Here is a 22,841-nt window from a genome sequence, read left to right as displayed (position 1 = left end):
TTTCAATACATGTATCACTCAACGAACGAGCCTTCAAGCTGTGCAATTAAGGAAGTTACATAATAAAAATTAAATAAAGGTTAAGTAAATACAAAAATATATATTAAAAAAATAACTTAAAAGTGAAGCAAGCACAGTGGTAGTTTTTTGTTTGGAACACAGCCCTGCATCCCCACCACTACACAATTACTGTCTCGGTCAGGTGGGCATGCTCATTCTATTGCCAACAAGACTAGCCAAGTTCTAAAAAACGATTATACGGCGTTAGGATTTCACAAGGCACTTCAGAGAAACACACACATTTTGATGAGCAAAGAATGAAGTCGTGAGGGCATTCAGGTGCGTGTTCCACTGCAAATGTTCTTCACAATAAAGCAAACATTCTGTTTAGAACAACCCAGGGTATGATGGGTTGTAATTCTACATCAATCATAGAGATCATACATTTCCATACTGTGAATTTTGAAATGTGAAGTGCACATTTGGACTCCCGTGTGTGTGGTTTGCCTGTATTACATCAAAGACATAATTATTATAATCCTCGACGGCTCATCTTTCAGAACACATTGAATGCTTTCGAGCATTGACCTCACCAATGTGCAAAAGTAACCCAATTGGCAGAAGTAATACAATTTAATGGCCAACTCAAATCTTTGTAGGTTCAGTTAGGATCTTACCTCAGTTCAGCCAGCTCTGCCTGGTACCCGCTGACTTCTGTTTCAGTCTGCAGTTTGAAGGCCTGTGCCTGCTGCAAGGCGCTCTGCAGCTCATCCACCCTCTGTCTCGTCTCCTTTAATAGACAAAACAAACCACTAGAGACACAACAACAACGCACATTGAGGAGACTCATTTGAACACTTCACAAAAAAACTGCATTCCTGCGACACAACCAAATTGTCATGCTTGCACACACCAAAGCCATGACAGGTAGATTAGCTATTTTACTGGTCCCCTGCATGCTGTCAGGAAGTTCACACACCAAAGCCATGACAGGTAGATTAGCTTTTTGACTGGTCCCCTGCATGCTCTCAGCAAGTTCACACACACAGCCTAAACCAAAACACAACCAAATGACAACCAAACAACATGCTTTGAGTCACAACTGGTGACTTACCAGCACATCTCTCCCAGTCTGAAGGACCTGAATACCACTGCTTCTATGGCTATTTGACTCCCCCGTGTTTGCGATGTCTACTACCTCTGGACCTAATCCTTGCCTGGACTCGAATGCCCTCTTTGCCCCAGCCAGCTCCTCCATCAGCCGGTCTCGGTCATCTTGGAGGCTGGCCATGGACCTAGAGAAAGCCGATACCTTACTGCTATATGTGTTGTTTTCCAGGGAAACCCGTTGGAGCTGCCCTTCCTTCTCTGACAAGGCCACAGACAGCTCGTCTACCAGTGAAGTGAGCTGGGAGGGAGCATCTTTGCTCTCTAGAGCAGAGAGTTTCTGTACCAGTATATGTCTCTCTTTGGCCAAGGTGGCCAGCTCCGAGGTCGTGTCGCCTAGACATCTCTCCACCTTGGTCATGGCCCCCTGGGTCTCTCGGAGCTCCTCGTCGTATCGGTTCTGGAGGATCTTGAAGTCCTCGATGAGCTGGTCGCGGTCATTCCGCAAGGCGGCCATGGCTTTACCCAGAGACTCGTTCTGAGACTTCAGGTCCGTGCTTTGGACTCTAGCATTGGACAGCAGCTGCTCAGTGTGCATCAGGTCCCTGGCCAGCTCAGCAAGCCTCTGGTCAGCGGTCTCCTTCTCGTTTCTCATCAGTTCGACTTCTTGTTCAAAGGCATCGAGCTCGCTGTTGTACTTGTCCTCTGCCTCTCCCAATTTCTTCTCAGTCTCGCGCTCCAGGAGCTGCAGGCTGCCTTTCCAGTCATCCGCTGCCACTTTCTGAACAAACAGTTTTTGCTGGAGGTCGTTACATTCCGCAGCTTTGGCTGCCACGGCATGCTGCAAGTCGGCAATCACTTTGCCTTTATTCGTTTCTTGGAGTCCCTTATTCAGGGACAATATGTTAGCTTCCAGATCAGTGACCTGTGTTTGAAGTTTGGAATTCTCAGCTTTAAAGGCACCGCTTGCCTCTCCTTCCCTCTCGAGTTCCAGAAGGGTCTTCCGGTTCTGCTTTTCAGCTGTGGCTTTTTGGTTTTCCAGGTTTTTGATGGCATCTTGCTGCTTCCTGAGCAACTCTTTCAACTGGCTGTCCTTCAAGGACAGGACCCGATTCAAGTCTTCTCTATATCTGATCAGCTGTGCCCTGAGCATGGCATTCTCAGAGTTCAGATCATCCATCTGATGAAGGAGAGTCCTAATCTCGTGTTTAAGGCCCTTGGTTGCACTGAGGTCTCCTTCAGCCGACCCCTCCTTGCCTTGCATTACAGTCTGATTCCTTGCCTCAGACATCCTATATTCTGACATCAAACGCTCTCTCTCTGTCTGCAAGGAGACCATGGAGTTCCTGAATGTTTCCATCTGAGCAGCCATTTTTTCCTTTTCCTGAATGGACTTGTCAACTTTCATTTGAAGGGATTTTACTTTGTTCTCCAGCCTTCTGAACTCCTTGTCAGCTTTCTCCCTTTCATAGTACAAGGCGGTTAGTCTGTCCTCGTAGCCTTTAACCTGGGCACGGTGATTGGCTTGCAGCTGTTCTAGATACCCAGACATCTGTCCATCTCTGGAGGACAGCAGAGAGGAGATTTCTGCATCTTTGTTCTGCAGGAGTGACTTCAGGTGCAGTGAAATGGCCTCCTGTTTCTCAAAATCAACCTGAAGCATGTCACTGTGAGACTGCGAGAGGAGTAGCTGGGACTCTGTGTCTAAAAGTGTATTTTCCAGCTGCTGGAGATCAAACTCCATTTTAGATGTGGAATCTACACTGCCAGTGAGATGTCTGTTGAGTACACACCTATCCTGTTCTAATCTATCAACCTGCTCACTCAGTTCCTGCAACTGTTGATTCAGGAGCTCCACGGTTTCGTTAAGCTCTCTATTGCTGGCACCCATTATAAACAACTGCCTCTGCTGAGCTGTGGCAGCTACTGTGTAATCACCAAGTGTCCTTTCCAGCCTCGACTTGGTTACCTGCAGTTCAGTCACCTCCTTCTCTTTCACTCGAATGTCTTCAAGGAATCTCGTTATGACAAAGCCCTGTTCTAGAAGCTGGCTATCCTTCTCATGCAAGGTATTTAGGAACATATCATTCCACTGTTTCACAGCATCGGTACCCTGAGGACTAGAGGACAGGGCTGCTAACTTAGCTAAATTAGTGTCAGCCTCTCTCTTCAGAGTATTCATCTGTAAATCTTGAGAATCTATTTTCCTCTTCAATTCTAAAACTACCTGACTCTCCTTCTCCTTGGAACCCAGAAGTTCCTCTATATGTTGCTGTAAAATTACCTCCCTCTCCATGAAAATACTCTTTTGCTGCTCAGCTACATGCTGTAGTGCTTTAGTTCTCTCCATGACCTGACATTCTGATTGGTTGTTCTTTTCTGATACAACCTCAACCAATTGGTCTTTTTCAGAGCTAATGTTTGTCAAATCTTTCTTTGCCTCATTGAGAAGGTTCTTGTGTGTGGTAAGCTCAGCTTCAAGATGCCTCCTCCCTTCTTCTAGACAAGATATCCTCTCTGTCATTTCCCTCAGCTCCTTCTCCACCTGTTCATGCGCTGACTCTGAAGCCTTCAGAGACCTTTCTAGGTCTAAAATCAGCTCCTGGTATTTGATGGAGTCATGTTGCAAATGATTGATTTCATGATGCTTTTCTTTCAGCAGTTCCTGTAGCTCCTTCTTTATATTTCTGGAGCCCTCATTGCCTCTCTGGAACATTTTGAGTTTCTCCTCAAACTCCTTAACTAACTTCAGCTGCTGTTCCTCCTTCTCCTGGCAAACCTGAGTCGCCTTCTCTTTGCTCTCAGTCAATTGAGAGGAGAGCTGTGTGTTCTGGGCTTGGAGAACATTGACTGTCTCTGTCAGTTCATCAATTCTTTCAGCGTTTTTGAGGATCACTATCTCCAAATATTCATTCTCATGTTTTACTTTGTCTGAGATCTCTTGGACATTTTCAAGCTCCTCTTGTAATATAGACTTGTCGTCCTCCAAGATCCTGACCTTCTCATTTAGGCTGATGATCTCTTGGCTGTGTCTGTTGATCATTTCTTGGAGCTCTGAGATTGCATCGTCTTTTTCTCCCAATTCCTTTTCATGCTTATTCTGCATTTGTTTAATTCTTTCAGAGAGAGTTTCTTTCTCCTTTTGCATTAACTTATTGATTTCCTGTTGGGAAGCAAGTTCTGTCTTCTGTGACTCAATCTGGGCAGTCAGTGAATTATTCAAAATGAGTGCATCATCTAGTTTAAGCTGCATGTTTTGCTCACATGCTTTTGATTCGGTGGGCCACTTTTCTAATGAACAGGTTGCTTCTTTGAGTGCCTCTGCCAGACTGCCATTGTTGAGCTGAATCTCTGTTAGCTTCCGCCTGAGCGCTTCTGAGGACTCTACAAGGCTGTGGATCTCTGCTTCCAAGTGGTTGTTTTTAATAGTCAACTCTTCAACTGTGGCTTTCTGCTTATCGTCAAACTCTAGCAAGTCTATTCTGATTTTTTTATTCTCCTCCTCCAGCTCTTCCATTTTCTGCTGCTTTGCCTTAGTAAACTTTCTCATCTTCTCCTTAATTTTCTCATTTTCATCCTCCATCTCCCCAACTTGCTTCTCCAGATTCTCCCTCTCAGATTCAGATTTGTGTGCTTTAAAGAGAGCTTCTTGTCTCTCTCTTCTTGCCCCCTCCAATAGTTGTCTCATCTTGTCCATTTCGCTACTGACATTCTCGTACGCTTGTAAAAGTGACTCATACTCCTGTTTCAGCTCTGTGTGCTTAGATTTCCACTCCGACAACTCATCCGTCTGCGAGTCTTTCAGGGACTCAAGCTGACACGAAAATGCCTGTTTCTGTTGGGTGATATTTTCTATGGTGAGTTTGAGGCTTTCACAGGCTGCAGATAAATTGTGATTATCATTGAGGATGCGATCAACCTCGGCAATGAGCTTCTCTTTCTCCTTGCTCAGGGATGATACAGAACTCTCCAGATCCTCTTTTTGTTGTTTCAACTTGGCAACAGACGTTTCCAGTACAATGGATGGTGCCCCAATTTCTTCATTTTTAGCTGAGAGTATACGTATTTGTTCCTTCAGAGAGCTATTATCTTTCAAGATTTCTTTCCTGGAAACTAAGGCTGCTTGAAGCTTCCTGGTGAGAAGTGCTGTTTTGCTTTGGTTGCCCTGATCCTTTGTTTTGCTGGCATCTTCTTGAGACCTCTGCTGAAGCTCATCAACTTCAGTCCTCATCTTTTCCATGGCAACTTCGTGAAGGTGAATCTGCCGCTGCAGTTGCTGTTCCAAGGCAGCAATAAGCTCTTCCTTTTCTGTGGCCAGAGCCTGAGAAATCACCAGGGCATCATCTCTTTCCTTGAGACTCATCTCATGTTCTTCAGGGGATATCTTAAGATACTGGACCTCCTTCCCAATTACCCCAATCTGTTCAGAGGATTTATCCTGCAAACCAGGTATCTTTTGAAGAAGCTCCTCATGTACTTTTCCAGCTTCCTTTAGCTGAGCATCCAGCATGGCAACTTCACAGTTTAATTGTTCTATGACCATGTAGGCGCTTTCTTTTTCCTGCTGTAGTGATTCCATGTGCAGCTTATGACTTTCCATTTCAGCCTGGGACTCTGCAGAATGGGACTGTGCTTTTTCAAGCTCCACTTTTAGCTGTTCCTTTTCTTCACCGAGTTGCTGTTGAGTTTCAGCCCAAGTGTTTTGGAGGATTTGAAGTTCAGACGATTGCTGGGCGATGGTAGTGAGTGCATTCTCCAGCTCTCCTTTCACTCGATCCCTGTCCTCTATTAGTTCTTTGCTTTCACTTATAAATTTGTGTAACTGGGATTCTTTCTCACCAACAAGTGCTTCTAAGGTGTGTTTTAGCTCCTCCACTGTGGCTTGTAATGCGCCCAACTGGTTCTGCAGCACCAGGTGGTCATCTACCATAGTTTGTTTTTCCTGCTGGTGCTGCTGCTCGGCCATCTCCATTGCTTGTTGCTGTCTTGCGAGCTCTTCCATCTTCTCCTTTATCTCTGCATGTGCTTTTTCAAGTTGACTTTCTGTGCAGCTCATTCTCTCAGATAATGCTTTGGACTTCTGTTCCAGTGCTATGAGAACCTTGTCCTTATTTGCCAACTCAGAGGACATGCTTTCCAGTTTGAAGTGAAGGGTTTCTAGCTCTGCTTGATATGATGAGGAGTCATGCACTTGACTCTCCCTCTCTGATAGGGATATGTTGAGGTCTTGAAGAGTTTTATCCCGTTCCTGTACAAGCAGTCTTAGGGTCTCCAATTCACCTAGCTGAGAGACTGAGGCCTGACTGATTTCTTCAAACTTCTTGACCTTCTGGTCGTAACTTAACTGGACAGCATAAAGGTCATTGGTCTGCTGACAGTGTTGTTCCAGGAGTGCTTTATAATCATCTTTTAATTCTGAAAGCTCTTGGGTGTACTTTTTCTCACTTTCTTGAGACTTCTTAATAGTCTCTTTTCGTGCCAGTAAAGCAGCTTGAGCCTTTTTCTGCATCATTGCCTTTTCTTGCTTCACCTTCGTCAACTCGTTTTCAATGTCAACAGCTGTAGCGCTGGAACTTGACATGTCCTCCTTCAAACTCTCCTCGCTCTTTTTCATATCCTCTTGAAGCTTCTCTAACCTCAGCATCATACCACTTCTCTCCTGTTCAAAAGCCTCCTCTTTCTCAGAGATGTTGGAATTAAGTTGATCAATGATGATGCTCTTTTCATTGAGATGATGCAGTGCTGTTGTCAAACTTGCTTCTTGTTCATCTAGTTTCGCCTGCAAAGTTTGCATATTTATTTCAAAATGTTCTACAAGACTGTCTCGCACTGTTAAGACCTTGGCCAGTTCTAGGAATTCACCCTCTTTCTGATGAACTTGCTGTTTAATATCTGCAACAATGTCTTCATGCTCTTTTGCAGTAGCTTGAGCCTGTAAAGTGAGTTCTTGCAACCGATCCTGTAGGCCTGAAATCTCCATTCCTTTATTCACATTCTGCTCTATTTGATGTTCATGCTCCTCTAGCTTCTTCAATAGTTCTTTCCTTACAACCAGGGCAGCTTGGAGCTTCTTTTTCATGACCTCTTTTTCTTTGGTTAACTTAGTGAGCTGAGTGTTGAGATGATCCTTTTCTTTAACCAAATCTCCATTCTCCAAATCCTTGGTCTCAAGTTCACTTTGAGAGCGTGACAGATGACCTTTGCTCTCTTCTAGTTGCAAGGACATATGTTCAAGCTGTTTCATAGAGCTACTTTGTGCATTTTCCAAGCTGTCCAGCTGTGAGAGGAAATTACTATTTTCCTCTGCGTATTTCATCCTTTCGTTTGAGGCGGATTCAATTACCTGCGCTACTGAAGCATCTTTCTCCCTTAACTGTTGACTGAGACCTGCTAGCAATTCCTTCTGGTGACTTATTTGGATGGTCATGCAGCTGACCTGCTCATCTTTCGTTTGGATGTCACTAAGTAGAGCTGTCTGTTTAATACCTGCCTCTCTCAGATTTTCAGTCTCAGTTCGGAGCTGTGCATGAAGGTGCTGTATTTTTTCTTGCAATAAAACATTCTGTTGATTCTCACCTCGATAGCCCATTTCTTTATCATTAAGGGTACACTCTGTCCGTTTCAACAATTCTGAAACTTTATTTAATTCACCCCTCAAAGAATCTAGCTCACACTGATGTCTTTCTCTCAACTGTTTGAGCATAGTCTGTAGGGAGACCTTTTCCTCCTCTAAAGCAACTACTCTATCAGACATGGTTAGGGACAATACAGACAAATCTTTGTCAGAACACTCTTTGCTGACCTCCAATTGTCTTAACTCACTTTCCATATCTTGAAGAGCCTGCCTCAATTCAATATTATGCTTGTCTTTTTCCTGGACAGATACTAAGATGTTTTCAATCTGAACCCTGGACGAGGATGCCTCTACCTCTTTCGCTTTAAGCAGATCTGAACCCTGTCTAATTGCTGTTGCTGCCTCTGACAACTTTTCATGTAAACTATCTAGGTCTTGTTTCAATGCTTGAACTTTAAAATCTTTAGACTTAATTTCATTTTCAACACTTTTCAACTGCTCCGCAATGAGATTTTTATCCTGCGTCTCTCTATCCAGGACCGATAGCCACTCCTTCTCAGAGTCCTGAAGAGTTTGCCCTATCTTTTGAATGTCTGATTTCAATCCGGTGATTTCTTCACCTTTGACACTAACCTCAACCTGTAGTCTTTCCTTCTCAGCCACCATTTTCTCCATGACTTCGTTCACGCTGCTGGATTGCTGCTGCTTTTGGAGATGCAGCTGCTCCTGCATTGTTTGTATCTGGCTGCTGTAGCTCTTGTCATGTTCGTCTCTCTCAATTATGAGTTTCTGAACTTCTTGCTGCAGACGTTCTTTTTCACTGATTGCTGCATCCAGCCGCTGTTGATTTTCTTGCTTTGACAGAGCGATCTCCTCTCTTAGCTTGTTATTTTGCTCTTCTAGTTTCTGCATTTCTGATATTACGTGCTCTGCCTGTTTCACCTGGGCTGTGTACTGACTGTTAATGGCATGAAGAGACATCTCTCTCTGCTCAAGATTTTCTGTCAGTGCATTTACCTGAGCAGCCACATGCAAATACTGAGATTTTAGTCTCTCAATTTCGACAGTGAATGTTGTGGTGCTCCTTTGATGGGTAGCAAGGGCGTCTTCCTTTTGTTTCGAAAGGTCGACATTCAGTGTTTGTATTTGCCGAAGGTCTTGACGTAGCAAGGAAGACTCATTCCTCAGCACCTCTATGGTGCTTTCTGCTGCCTGAACTGCGCCGTTGCTGTCAATGAGGGCCTTATTAAGACTGGACATCTCTTCGGCCCTTTGAGAAAGCATCGTCCGAGCTTCCCGGAGCTCCTCTAAATGAGCAGCATACTTCTCCTGAACATTTACAAAGGCACTTTGGTTCTGCTCTGCTGACTGGCTGAGGCTTGCAGACTTAGTGGAGAGTTCCTGAATCTGACCCTGCAGTTGTGACACCAACTCTGTGCTCTCCATGAACTGGGTTTTGAAGAGGGCTGCTTTATCTGCCCTTCTCTGCAGCTCCTGAAGGGACTTTGACTGGTCCATAACGACAGTCCCTCTTTCCTCTAAGGCTTGTTGAAGTCGTGCCACTTCAGAGGACTGGGCACTGAGGCTACTATTGAGCTTTGAAACAGACTCTTGGAGGTGTGAATACTGCTCTTTTAAGCTCTCACATTCTGCATCTTTGGTATTGAGCTTTAAAACGGACTCTTGGAGGTGCGAAAGCTGCTCTTTTAAGCGCTCACATTCTGTATCTTTGGTTTTGAGTTTTGAATTTAGGCTTTCGCTAACAGCTGAGGAGGTGCTTTGGGCCTCAAGGATGAACTTGACTTTCTCTTTCAGGGTCTCTTCTAACAGGGATGACTCAGAGGTCAGGCTGTCAACTTGACCTCTGAGCTGTGTGGTGGAATCCTCCAGCTCTGAAACATATGTCCTTAAACTCACATAATCATCAACTTTCTGCTTAAGCTGTGCCTCTTGTTCTTCAAGCCTCCCACTGAGCTGGTTACTCTGTTCCACCGCATTACGCAGATCACCCTGAAGCTGTTTCATTGTTTCCGCACTTGAATTCAGCTGGGTTTTGAAATCCTCAGATTCTAAGGTGAACTTCTCTCTGAGCAGACTCAGCCGTTTCTCCGCCTCATGCAGCGAAACATCTCTGTCTTGAAGGCTTTTCTGAAGACTCTGAGCTTGTGTCTGCAGCTCAGTGATGGCCTGGCTCATCTGACCCTCACCCTCTACTGACTTAGCTTGTAACTGCTTAATAAACATCTCCTGCTGTTTTAGGGACTCACCTTTCTGCTGTAAATTCAAACCTAAGCTATCCCTGTCCAAGCAGGCTGCTGTCAGTTGCTTTGTTAAATTAGACACATAACTGTCCCTGTTAGAGAACTCTGCCTTGAGAACTGAAATCTCTTCAAGTTTCTTGGATGCCTCTGTGACAGAGTTTTTCAGTTCGGTTTTTAGTCTGACATTCTGTTCATTCAATGCTTGGATGTTGTCCTTAAGATCTAATATCTCAGCTTGCCTCTGTTCCATCTCTTGTCTCAGCTTGTTGTTTTCTGCTGCGTGGTTCTCCAGAGTGGTCTTCAGCTCTGTGTTTTCAGACTCCAACTTCGCACTGCTCTCGTTCATGACACCAAGCTGACTGCTTAGTGACTTCAATGACTCGTTCCTCTGGTTCAGCTCGTCTTTGTGGTTTTCACAGTCCTGTGTCATTTGTCTGAAGGTCTCTTCTTTTTCTTCCAGACGCTGGGTCAGTTGTGAGCATTGCCCTTCGAGTGATTTAGTCTCGCCCTGCAGTTCATTAAGTTTATTCTGTAAAGAGCTCCACTCCTCTGCTTTCTGCTGCAACATGGTGTCTTTCTCTGTGAGACCAGATTTCAGTGCGGTCCCCTGCTCCTGTAATAGAGCCAATGTCTCCTGGAGTTGCGACAACTCTCTCTGCTGGGCCTCTAATTGTGAGTTTTGATTTCTGATAGTCTTCTCTTTTTCGGTCATGTTGTTGTTCAGTTGATCAAGTTGTGTGTTTAAGCTGTCAACTTGGTCTTGTGAATGTGCAAGTGCCTCTTCACTCCCTCTAAGCAATTTGGTGAGATTAGTACATGTATTTGTTTTGTCCAGCAAACTCTCTGAAACGGTCTGTTTGTTTTGCTCTAGGACTTTGTTGAGTTCCTCTACTGCGACACTGAGATCCTTTTTGTCTTCCAGTAGCCCTTCAATAATTTTGCAGTTTTCTGAATGTTGCATTGCAAAATTGGAAAGTTTATCTTGAAGTAAGTTCTTCTCCTTGCTTAATTCAGAAATGGACTCCGACTGTACAGCTAATTCCTGTTGCAGTATCTGCTTCTCCTCTGTCAGACTGTTCAGTTGTGAGCACAGGTTTGTGTTCTGCTCAAGAGTCACATTTACCCTTCTATCAAGCTCAGATGCAACCTGCATTTGCTGGGCAAGTTCCTTATCTCTGATCTCATAAGCAGCTCGGAGTTGTTGGTTTTGCTCACTCAGTGCCTGGATGTGACTGTGGAGGCCAACCACCTCAGCTTGCCTCTGTTCCATCTCTTCCCTCAGCTTGTTGTTTTCTGCTGCGTGGTTCTCCAGAGTGGTCTTCAGCTCTGTGTTTTCAGACTCCAACTTCGCACTGCTCTCGTTCATGACACCAAGCTGACTGCTTAGTGACTTCAATGACTCGTTCCTCTGGTTCAGCTCGTCTTTGTGGTTTTCACAGTCCTGTGTCATTTGTCTGAAGGTCTCTTCTTTTTCTTCCAGACGCTGGGTCAGTTGTGAGCATTGTCCTTTAAGTGATTTAGTCTCACCCTGTAACTTGGATAGAAGCTTTTTCTGCTGCCCAAGTTTATTCTGTAAAGAGCTACACTCATCTGATTTGTGCTGCAATACGGTGTCTTTCTCCGTGAGCCCAGTTTTCAGGGCAGTCTCCTGCTCCTGCAGTAAATACATTGTTTCCTGGAGTTGCGACAGCTGGCTCTGCTGTGCCTCTACTTGTGAGTTTTGATCAGTGACAGACTTCTCTTTTTCAGCAATGTTGAGATGGAACTGCTCCACCTGAGTGTTCAAACTGTCAATTTGCACCTGTAAACGTGCAACTGTCTCCTCCTTTTCCCTGAGTGTTTTAGTTAGAAGACTACATTCATTTGTTTTCTCAAATAGACTCTTGGAAATTGACTGTTTATTTTGCTCCATGACCTTGTTCAGTTCATTGGCTCTAACACTCAGCTCCTCCTTGTCTTTCAGAAGCCCTTCAATGACTTCGCTGTTTTCTGAATGCTGTGTTTCGAAGTCAGAGACTTTGCTTCTCAGAAAATCCCTTTCATCTGTCATCTCTGAAATGGATTTCTGCTTTCCAGCTATATCCTGTTGCAATCTCTGATTCTCCTCTCTGAGGCCATTTGCTTGAGAGTTCAAACTGCTGTTAAGTTCAAGAGCTGCGGTAGATTTTGTATTAAGCTCGTCTACAAGCTGCTTTTGCGACTTAAGTTCATCTACCTTCTCCTTCAGGTCAGCTTGCAGTTGTTGTTTTTCAGTCTTCATGTTGTTCAAGAGCTTCTTCATATTTGAGATATTTTCCAATTTAACCTGCAGGTCTTTCGCCAACTTCTCCTTTTCAGAATCTCTGACTTGCAGTTCTGTGTTACATTTCTGTTGCTCTACTTCGGCCTCTTCCTGGATGGCCCTGAGTTTTTCGTCAAGAGAGGATATTGTCTCCAGTTTTTCTTGCACCTCTTTTTTCAACTGTACCTGACACTCTGTCTGCTTCTCTAGCTGGTTGGACAGGGTCTTAAGGTCATCGTTGTGTTTGGACACCTCTGCGCGAAGCTTGTTCCGTTCCTCCTTGACCGATTTGAGTTCTTTCTCATACGTCTGCTCCTTGTCCTGGAGCTGGTCTTTCAGTGTCTTGCAGGATGTACTTGCTTCCCTCAACTGAGAGATGAGACCCTCGGACTCCTGTAGTTTCTGGGAAGCAACAGTCACATGCTCCTTCAGTGAAGAGATCTGAGTTTCGCACTCCAAGAGATGATTACGATGGTCCACGTTGTGCTGCTGGATCTCCCCTCGAAGTTCCAGGATGGTCCGCTTGTCCTCTTCCACTTGCTTCCTCAGCTCCTCCACCTCTACTGTCCTCGACTCCTTCTCCTCTTTGGCCTTGCTCAGCTCAGTCTCTGCATCCTTCAGCTGTTCCACCAGCTCTGCCGTCCTGGTGTTCAGAGCCTGCTGGTCCGAGTTCTGAGAGTCTCTGATGATCTGTGCCTCCCGCTCCGATTTGGTGAGGGCGGTCTCGATGCGAACCAGGTCCTCCTCCTTGTGCTTGATCTCCTGCTTCAGCACCATGATCTGCTCTGCGTACTCCGCCATGTTGCCCAAGAGGGCAAAGATCTCCTTGTCCTTGTCTGAGAGGACGTCTCTGAGGTTATCAATCTCCCGTTCACAGCTTTGAAGGTTGTGGATTAGCTGAGACCTTTCTTCCAGATGGGTGGTGTTCAACTTGTCCAGTTCATCGTTTGTTTGATCCAGGTCGTTTTGAAGAGTCTTTATTGTGGCCTCTTGTTTCTGTGTCTACGGGTTTGGAAAAAATACAAGTATGTTACTGGAGGCAGAAATCTCCTAAAGTACTGTCAATATCATTGCCATTTAATGAGTGTGAAGTTAATAGTTTGCCTAAACTATTAAATCTGAGATAAACATCACTTCTGGTTACTTATATGCAAAAACTCTAACCTGAATTCCAATTAATATGTATATTTCATCACAGTAATAATTAAGCCATGGTAGTCATATACCGAAAACCTTACCTTCTCTTTAAGCACACTCAGCTTATGTGTGAGATCTGCAACCGCTGTCTTCAGTTCTGAACACTGTTTTTCAAAGGTACTGCATTTTGTGGAGACTTCAGTGAGCTGAAAGAAGAAAAGAAGGTGTCATGACTTACTATAAAACAGATTTGACTATTAATTGATGGCCAAAACAGGCTACTGTACTTACATTGTTCTCAGATTGAAGCAGCTTGTCGGCGACCTCTTTGTGCTGCGCCTCCTTTTCCATTAAAGAATCTCGGAGGCTGTCGATGAGCTCCAGTTTCTCAGAGGTCTTGACTAATGTGTTCTCCTTCTCTATAAGAGAGGTTTCGAGACACTCTTGGGTGTCGCTCAGTCTAAAAAGCATCAAAGAGAAAGGAGATGTTTTAAAGGTTACAAATGAGGACATGGTGATAATCTAAAAACAAAATAGCACACACACATGATCATCCTCAGTGCACAACTTTACCCATGCTTGATTGTATTTGTTTATTAATAATTTGCATATGACTGCAGTTAGATGCATGGAGCCAAACTATTCAGTACAAAAACCTTACATTCCTTTTACCCTTAAATGACTAACTGGCACTGGATACAAATTTGGGAAATGAACCGGTCTACTAGTTGTGTGTGACCCGTGACCTTTTTTGAATTGTGTGGGCTTACCCTATGAGCTGCTCGTTGAGGCTGGTGACCAGGAGATGGTGTTTCTCTGCATCCCTGCTCTGCTGGCTCCGAAGGCTGGCCAGTTGACCCTGTAGTCTCTCGGACTCGTTCTGTGGGGAGGGGGAGGAGAGGGAAGGTTTAACATGGTTTGGAGAAAAGCTCAGCGTAAAGCCGGTAGGAAGCTCACTCCATCTCACTGCACACATATTGACCCAAAATACTACTCCCTTTCTTCTATGTACAGTGTTAGGTTTAGTCCAAACAACACACCATAAAAGGAACACAATTCAGCTTTCAGGACATTTTGGCTTAGTATCATTTCTATTATCTTTTTTGCCTTTCTTAGGGTAAAACAATGCTTTGAACTTGGCCTGATTAGAATTGTCAAATACTTTTGAATGCTCCTTATATGATGGTTGAACAATTAACCAACCAGGTGAGTTTGTTCTCCACACCAAGTGAGTTTGTTCTCCACACCAAGTGAGTTTGTGGCCAAAATATGCTCAACACAGCACTCGCTTATTAGAAGACTGCTCGCAAGCCGTGAACACAGAACAGTGGGTTTCCAAAACAAACAAGCCAAAGGATTAGTCTTCACTGCCGGAGGTGCTCTCTCTAGCGCACACAAACACTAACACACCTGGGAAACCCAAAATGGATGCCTTTCTTCATCTACATCAAACGTCACCTGTGTTAGAGGGGTTTGTTACAAAATCCTAGTCCTCGGGAGGAAACATGCAATAAACTGAATAGTACAAATTAATTCAGTAAAAAGTCAATCCAAAAGCAAAAGCAAAACAAACTCCCAAACACAAAGGAGAACTTATAAGATGCAAAATGTTGATAATGGGAGCAGCTGACAAAGTTACAATATACTGGTTTAGATTTCCACTACCTCAGGAACTGGCACAGGTAAGTAAACCCCAAAGTCAGTTGTGTGCTTCTTTTTATTAACAGACCAGGAGGTATAGGAGGGTATAAGTGGGTCATCTATGGTGAGTGGTATGGAAGTGTGAGAGGGGAGAAAGAAAGGTCCCTTAAGTCAGTGGTTCCTAAACTGTGGGGTTCCCCCCCCCCAACATTTTTTTGGGAACTTTTTGGGGAATTTTTTTGGCTATCAACTTACTCTTGAAAGTTGTAATTATAGAATGGACAAGGGGAAATTTCGAATTGGGTAGTAAATTATCAGTACCGTAATTTCCGGACTATAAGCCGCTACTTTTTTCCCACGCTATGAACCTTGCGCTTTATACAATGACGCGGCTAATTTATGGATTTTTCCCGCTTTCACAAATTCATGCCGCCAAAAAACTGAGCACCGTCATATAATGTGAAGTAAATCGAGCGCGCTCAAACTTTCCATCATTCTGATTACGGTAGTCATTTTGTCACCCTCATCATGGCAAAGACACGGAGAAATGCATATGATGCAGCTTTCAATTTGAAGGCGATCGATCTGGCTGTTTGAAAAAGAAATAGAGCTTCTGCACGGGAGCTTGGCCTTAATGAGTCGATGATAAGACGTTGGAAACAGCAGCGTGAGAAACTGACTTAGTGCAAAAAGACAACAAAAGCTTTCAGAGGAAAGAAAAGCAGATGGCCCGAACTAGAAAATGGATTGGATGACAAGTGGGGAGAAATCCTTTTCTAAAACGGGCCGCATGCGAAGAGCGACTTATGGTCAAGTCTGCCAGTGGGTCCTGACAGCGTGGAGCTGCTGCGTATTGAAGAGGGCAGCATAAGCTCAGCGGGGAATTTGCCTCCGGATGAAAGTGAGGAGAGCACAATGAAAACGATCCAACATCGGATGAAGCAATTCTGAGGCTATTCAACTCCGACACCAAAGGAGATGACTTCAGTGGTTTCAGTGCACAGGAGGAAGATAGTGACCAAGGACTTTCTTGGTAGGCTACTGTTTACTGCTATTTAAAAAAAAAAAAATGTTACAAGCCTGTTTCGTTAAAGCCTATTTATTTTTGTTACAAGACGTGTTTCGTTAAAGCCTATTTATTTTTGTTACAAGCCGTGTTTCGTTTAAAGGCTGTGTAAAGTTAATTTGTTTCAATGTACCGGTAGGCACCTGCGGCTTATAGACACGTGCGGCTTATTTATGTACAAAATACTTTTTTTTTTTAATTCAGTGGGTGCGGCTTATATTCAGGTGCGCTTAATAGTCCAGCAATTACGGTATTCCTCTTGATATGTCGGTCATTGTATACCTTAGAGATCTATTTATAACTTGTCAGAAATTTGCAGATCAACTAGCAAATGTCAGCTAATGTTTTTTAGCTAGGTTTTTAGCACAGATTGTGTAGTAATGTTCGAGTCACTCAAATATTTCATGAATACACATTAGACATGGCAGAATGTATATAACTGCAAGTAAATTAGCTTAAAAACGGCAACATTTTCTCTATAACCAATTAAAAAATTTGTAGAATTTCAGGAAATATGCTTTAAACCGGCAAAATGTATGAACAGTTTGTGTCATGAACAGTGCTTGTGCCAATAGAAACAGACGTGGTGTGTGGGATGTTCCCCCAATGCTGGAACGGGGGCCTGAGTGAAAAAGTTTTGGAACCCCTGCTTTAAGTGTCTTTATGGAGGCTATCTTGGTACAGTGTGGCATTCTGCAAGGTGCATGTGGTTCTGATAGCTCTACAAGGTGTGAGATATGAGGGTCCAACCAGGTCTGTGAGACGTGAGAGTTTACCTGTAGGGACTCGATGCGAGCCTGTAGCTGCAGCCGGTCCTCAAGGTCCTGACAGCGGTCCTCCAGGCCTAGGATCTGTTCCTGCAGCTGGTTCCTCTCCAGCTCCAACTCCTCCACTACCGACCGTAGGCCACCTGTAAGGGCAGTCGCATAGACAAGAAAGAGACAATCAACTCAGTGGTTGAGAAATCTGGTAGTTATCTATCATCATCAACAATAATTAGCGAAAATGGATGCAAATTGTAGTCATAGAAACAGCCCTTTATACAGTCACAACTGAAACGTTTCCATGCAAACATATTGTTGAGATGGATTACAATGTTTATGATAGTTGGTCTGCTACTTGCCCCATGCAAGGTCACTGTTTTTTGGACATTTATTTATATTTTTTTGTCCCATTAAAAACCATGAACCTTTCAACACAGTGAATGTGTCAAACACAAGGAGAGATAAGAGGAAAATGAAGAACAGACAGGGCATGCAAAACAACATAAAAGCCAAACACTTACCACGGACGGGGGGAACTCTCCACCTAAATTCATATGAACTGACAAGAGTTCAATGCATTCGACATGGACCAACATCGTAGCGAGCCAAATACTAGCCAGTTCAACCAGCATGCACATGTTCCAATAATAACCATCTCAACTTGTGATGAGATAACACAAAACCCCACAGATGAGTCAACCTTAGGGAATGTATCCACTCTGGGGTTGAATGTGTTAGACTGGAGGGAGAAAAAACACCAACATGTAAAACTCCCAAAACGGCGGAGGAGTGTTAGGCCTACGTTGACAAAATGACCAAAAAACAACCCAAAGGACTAAAACATCTCAAGCTCCCAAAATGGTGGTGGGTGGGTGACAAATACACAAAAAGCGACAACGTGCATGCCAGCGTAAACTGTCTAGTGGGTCTCACACCTGTGTTGGGGGAAGTGTACTCAGGCCACCAACCTCCCATGTTCTCCCCCTCCTCCTCCATCGGGGTGGTGCTCTCAGATCCGCCACTGTGTGGGTCCTGGTGGAACGCCTGCTTGCCATCAAACTCAAAGTCCTCCTGCGTGGGGGTGGGGTGACAATACTCATTTTAGTCTAGTGACTGAAGTACATATCGTCTGGGATGTTACAGAGGATAGCGTACAAATCTAACGTCAGACAGAACTACAGTAACATTTAATCTCCCTTGTTATACTGATCATCTACAGGCATCCTTGCTGGCCGTGACCATGTGACCACGCTCTCCGAGGGTGTCTCAGGGAGAGTTGGGATATGCAATAATTCACACGTGTATTAATACACTTGTACTTGAAAGAGGACAAATATTATCACACATAAAATTATTATTATTGCTGCCTTATTCCTTCCCAGCTCTGAACTCACCACACCCTCCTTCTACCAAATCACTCACCCATCTTGCCACTTCCCCTCCATCATTCATTCTCCCCCTCTCCCTTTTACTCCGTACCTGCAGGCTGTGTTGGTGGGCGGTGCCTCCCATTTTCTTGCCGCCCCTATGTGGCCCTGTGAGACCCCGGGCCTGCACCAGCTCCTCCTCCAACTCCTGCTGCCGGCTGGCCAGCGCTGGATCGGAGCAGCCGGGAAAGAACCAGTCATCCTCAATCAGTTTTGTGCCACAGGGAAGGGGAGGGAGCGATGAGGGGGGTGTTTTTGGGTTACAGAGTTGAACCCCAGAGATGCATTACAGGAGGGGGGGTAGAGAGATGGAGGTAGAGAGATGGAGAGACAGAGATGGAGAGACAGAGATGGAGAGATAGAGGATGGTTTAAGAAAGACAGATGATACAGGGAAAGGAGGGAGTGAGACAGAGATAATGGATAGTGAGAGAAGAGTGAGAGAGGATGAAAGACAAGAGGGAAAGACTGCAAAAGAGTACGCTCACCCAATGGATGAACACACAACAGCAGCATTGCACACAAGGAAACGTGCAGACTCACTCCAGAGAGGAGAGAAAGAGAGCTAGAGCACTCCAGACTCCTGTGAGCGTGTGTTCTTTACATATGTTTGTGTGTGTGTGTGTGTGTTGATTGTGTGGCTGTGTAGACTTTCCTAAAAGCAGAGTTTCTGGTCAAAGCCATGCATAACTATTAGGGAGGGAGACAGGCTGCAACCAAACACGAGGAGGATGGAAGGGGGGCGGGCCGGGGCAGTGGTTGCAATGTCTTTACGGCTCAAGGAGACTGTACTGCAACAACATTTTCAATGGTGATTTGGCATACTGGAAAGCAGGGAGGTCACAGCCATTCCGACTGAAAGCTGCCCACATTGTGATTGGACTGTGATCAGTGGTCACTACATTTTTAATTATCAGTGGTCACTAGTCAGTGATTGGACCATCAAGGGGAAGGGGAGGGGGCAGCAATCACATTTATGTCAAATTGATCAATCAGGGCCAACAATTTGCACAAAACTCATTCCCATCTGTTTTGTTATATCAGGTAGATGGGGGAGGGATGGGGGAGGACTAGCTAAAAGCAAAGAGTGACAGAGAGAAGGGTTTCATTGGGTGACAGAGAGAAGGGTTTCATTGGGTGACAGAGAGAAGGTTTTCACTGGGTGACAGAGAGAAGGGTTTCACTGGGTGACAGAGAGAAGGGTTTCATTGGGTGACAGAGAGAAGGGTTTCATTGGGTGACAGAGAGAAGGGTTTCATTGGGTGACAGAGAGAAGGGTTTCATTGAGTGACAGAGAGAAGGGTTTCATTGGGTGACAGAGAGAAGGGTTTCATTGGGTGACAGAGGGAAGGGTTTCATTGGGTGACAGAAAGAAGGGTCTCATTGGGTGACAGAGAGAAGGGTTTCACTAGGTAAGGATTGCAGATGTGGTAGTGCAAAGTGGTCAATGTAGCCAAGCGGGGGGGAAAAGAAGTCATTTATTTTCAATGAGGACTCTTTAGATTCTTGAATTCCAAGGAATCTCCTTGAATGTACTGAACTGATATGGAATTGACTCCATATAATTAATTAAGTGATGAGCAATCATTGAATGGACATGACAATATTTAATTATTTAGATGTTAAGATGAGCTCCAGAAACCAGGTTTGAGTAGGAATGCACCAGACATTGCACCAGTCAGCTACTTCAGCAACTACAAGCACCATGGGTGGCACCGTTACGCAGGCAAATGACAGCAATGAGGTTAGCAAGCGTTAGTAAAGATGGATAGATGATTGGAGAGGACGAAAGCCTTGAAAAACAGCACCACTTGCAGTGTGTGAGTGTGCGCGCATGTGTGTGTGTTAGGAGAACACATAAAACTCCCTCAAGCTATTATGTCAGTATATTATATAATTCCACATCATCTGTCAAGTAACTATGCTAACAATGACATCACAACTGTAGCCTAGAATTTTCACTTTAGTGTCATTAGTGGTTTAGATATAGCCTCATTTTTCTATAAATTAAACAATAAGGATATTTCATAATTCTATTAGAGGAGTCTTCTAGGGCTCTTTTGATTGGTTTATTTCTTCTTTATAAACAAAATCATTGGTTTATTTCTTTTTTATAAAGATCATTGGTTTATTTCTTTTTTCCACATAAGCTCCGCCCTCAGTTAGTCCTAATTCCAGTGTTAGCGTTAGCCTTCCCACCACCATTGAAGCCTTGTCATTTTGTTGTGTTAATAGGTTTTGCAGATCAGTTAAAGGACAGCGTCATTGTGAAGTCAACAGAGTCCGAAGGTGGCAGGGAAAGTTGGGGGAGGGAGAGACGGAAGGAATGAGAGAGGGAGGGGAAAATGGGAGGAAAGGAAACTGAAAAAGAGAGGGAGATACTGAAAGAAAGAAAGACTACATGGAGGAGAGGGGACTAATAAAAAGCACAGGCCTCCACTGTACTGCCTCCAGTTTACCCCGGAGGAGGTGAAAAGGATCCTGGGAAACTGAGGACAGTACAGTGGGCGCAGGCTTTTGCTGAGGGTGATGGGCCTGCATGCACAAAACTGATGGGAAGCAGGTTCTTGTTGGCTGCCCCCATCCCAGGAGCAGGGAGCGGAGGAGGGGGGAGGACATGGGGTAGGGGTTGGGGGGGGGGCGCAGAGCCAGAACGAAAAGCTCGCCGGGGACGGATGGTTGAAGGGGAAAAAATGAAACAAAAAATAAACATGCTCAGTTGGACAGTGAGGGGCTCTCAAACAACAACAACAGAAGACATTGAACTTTAACAGATAACTTCTCTAGAATTCCCTCCCTCCCACCTTCCTTCCTCCCTGTTTCCTTGGGTAAAAGATGTATGCTGTTTGACAGTATATAACAAAAGGTTTGGATGGAGTGGTAGCTGTGTTCTGTGTCATCGAGGGAGGCGGGTTGGCGGGTTGGCGGCTGCTGGGTGATACGACTGTTGCGATTCGGTCTGAGGTGAGGTTTAGTGTCTGTGGTGTGTTGTGTCAGTGTGTCAGCCCCCTGTGGTAGTGCCAGTGCGCCATGTCTGTGTGTGGATCATCCCCCAGCGGTGGCGGGGCCCTTACCCTCTCTCTCCTCCTCCATGTGGCTCATGCGCAGGGCCATGGTGGCCTTCTCCTCGCGGGCACGGTCCCTGGCCGTCACCGCCTCCGACACCATCTCCTGCCAGTCCAGCACCTGGCTCTGGGCGTCGTCGGCGCTACCTGACTCGCTGGCCTAGTGTGTGTAGGATCAGAAAGACATGAGAAGCAGGATATTGGTTTGGGGGTGGGGGTGGAGGAAGGATTGGGTCCAGAGATAAGGCACAGGGGGGGTTCATTTATTCTCATTCAGGGATTACTCAACATGGGAGATTGTGGTGTTTGATTTCATCTGAGGACAAGTGGCTTTCCATCAGAGAAGTGAAGTCGTCAATTGGATAGATGTGTCAGATGTGTTTGGTGTACGGTGCCAGCAGGGTTTCCGTTAGGAAAATGAGGCGCCGGACATTTGACCTGCATCATTTTGAAATGTACCGGACCCATATGTATTGGGTGCGTAACCTGATTACGTCATCCACCCAAGGTGCTGAGAAATCCCATTTAGATTACGGTAATTCATCTGAACAGAACATGCAACTGGAGGACGCAACGCTGTCAATCCTCCTTCTTACTGAATCCTGATGAGCACTTTGATGATGTTAGAATAACTGTCCACATTTACTGTTCCTCAGTCAACAAGGAGTAACCAACAGCAACATCACTAGCCTTTGACAATCTACTATCCCCCATAGTAGAAAAGCTGACCTGTTCTATTGTTCAGCTTGTTGTTCTTTGCGAGAAATAAATAGCCTATTCCAAACAGACTCTGGGACAGTTGTGGGACGGTAGATCCCAAAATCATAGAACCAGTAGGACTAGGATAAATCAAAAAACGTTAAAAAAACAATGAGGCTGATGCAACAGATCAGAGCATTTAGCTTGAAATGTTGATAAACTAATATTTCTTCACATTATAAGTGCAGCGATGCGCACAAGGCAGTAGGCTACACGCAAATGTTTGTTCCATAATGCAATTAGCGAACCGCACCAGAAAGCAGGTTCATGAGACAGAGATAAAACATTTAGCAGGGAAGATCTAATGATGCTAGTATGGGTTGCTAATATGACTAGGGTTGAAGTTTGGCAACTGGTGAGAGCATGAGAGAAACAGGCTGCTGGTTTCAATGGCATAAGCCTATGGAAGTCTTTATAAAATACTTTTGGCTAGTCTACTTTGATGCAAGGTCGCTTGCATCAAAGTAGACTAGCCGGCTATTACCAGTTGAGGGGACATGCCTCATAATATGAAGTAAAACATTCAGGTTTCAAACAATTAAGTATACGTTTTCTTCATGCTGAAGCTATGCACTTGATTGGCGAATGTAAAGCGCGCTTCAATTACCAGTTGAGGGGCAAAAGCCGGCTATTACTGGTTAACGGAAACCTTGAGTGACGGCCAAGGTATGCATCCACAGATGAACCCATCTACCCCTCACGGTTTCCCCCAACATTGAGTATCAAGTATCATGACTAGACATCACTACTGCACTGCATG

The 22,841-nt window shown here is 44.7% G+C and overlaps 2 protein-coding genes across 5 annotated transcripts in view; both read right to left on the bottom strand.

Annotated features, from left to right (window-relative positions):
* LOC129846020 (golgin subfamily A member 6-like protein 6) overlaps nt 1-22,841 on the bottom strand; it is a 51,306-nt gene that overhangs the window by 14,023 nt on the left and 14,442 nt on the right. The window lies entirely within an intron of this gene.
* On the bottom strand, nt 655-22,176 carry LOC129846019 (golgin subfamily B member 1-like). 3 transcript variants are annotated; one of them, XM_055914022.1, is made up of 9 exons: nt 21,332-22,176; nt 18,311-18,426; nt 17,767-17,902; nt 16,844-16,977; nt 14,131-14,240; nt 13,652-13,820; nt 13,462-13,566; nt 1,115-13,225; nt 655-790 (listed from the first exon to the last, which is right to left on the bottom strand). In XM_055914022.1, the coding sequence occupies exons 1-9, from the start codon at nt 21,423-21,425 to the stop codon at nt 674-676; spliced, it is 13,092 nt and encodes a 4,363-aa protein (XP_055769997.1). In that variant the 5' UTR covers nt 21,426-22,176; the 3' UTR covers nt 655-673. The 3 variants fall into 3 exon arrangements, with proteins under 3 accessions (XP_055769997.1, XP_055769998.1, XP_055769999.1); XM_055914023.1 differs by having other exon boundaries at nt 655-787; XM_055914024.1 differs by having other exon boundaries at nt 17,800-17,902; nt 21,332-22,175.

This window comes from Salvelinus fontinalis, unplaced genomic scaffold, assembly GCF_029448725.1.
Source record: "Salvelinus fontinalis isolate EN_2023a unplaced genomic scaffold, ASM2944872v1 scaffold_0429, whole genome shotgun sequence".
Taxonomy (NCBI): domain Eukaryota; kingdom Metazoa; phylum Chordata; class Actinopteri; order Salmoniformes; family Salmonidae; genus Salvelinus; species Salvelinus fontinalis.
The sequence above is the reverse complement of the archived record's forward strand: the minus strand, read 5'-3'. Positions and strand labels throughout refer to the sequence as shown.

Excerpts from the sequence above, each read along its gene's own strand:
- LOC129846019 (XM_055914022.1), bottom strand. The coding sequence starts at position 21,425 with ATGGTGTCGGAGGCGGTGACGGCCAGGGACCGTGCCCGCGAGGAGAAG. Across the intron at positions 14,241-16,843 it reads CTCGCATCGAGTCCCTACAG|AACGAGTCCGAGAGACTACA; the intron begins GTAAACTCTCAC and ends CCCTCCCCACAG. Across the intron at positions 13,226-13,461 it reads TGAGTGTGCTTAAAGAGAAG|ACACAGAAACAAGAGGCCAC; the intron begins GTAAGGTTTTCG and ends CCAAACCCGTAG.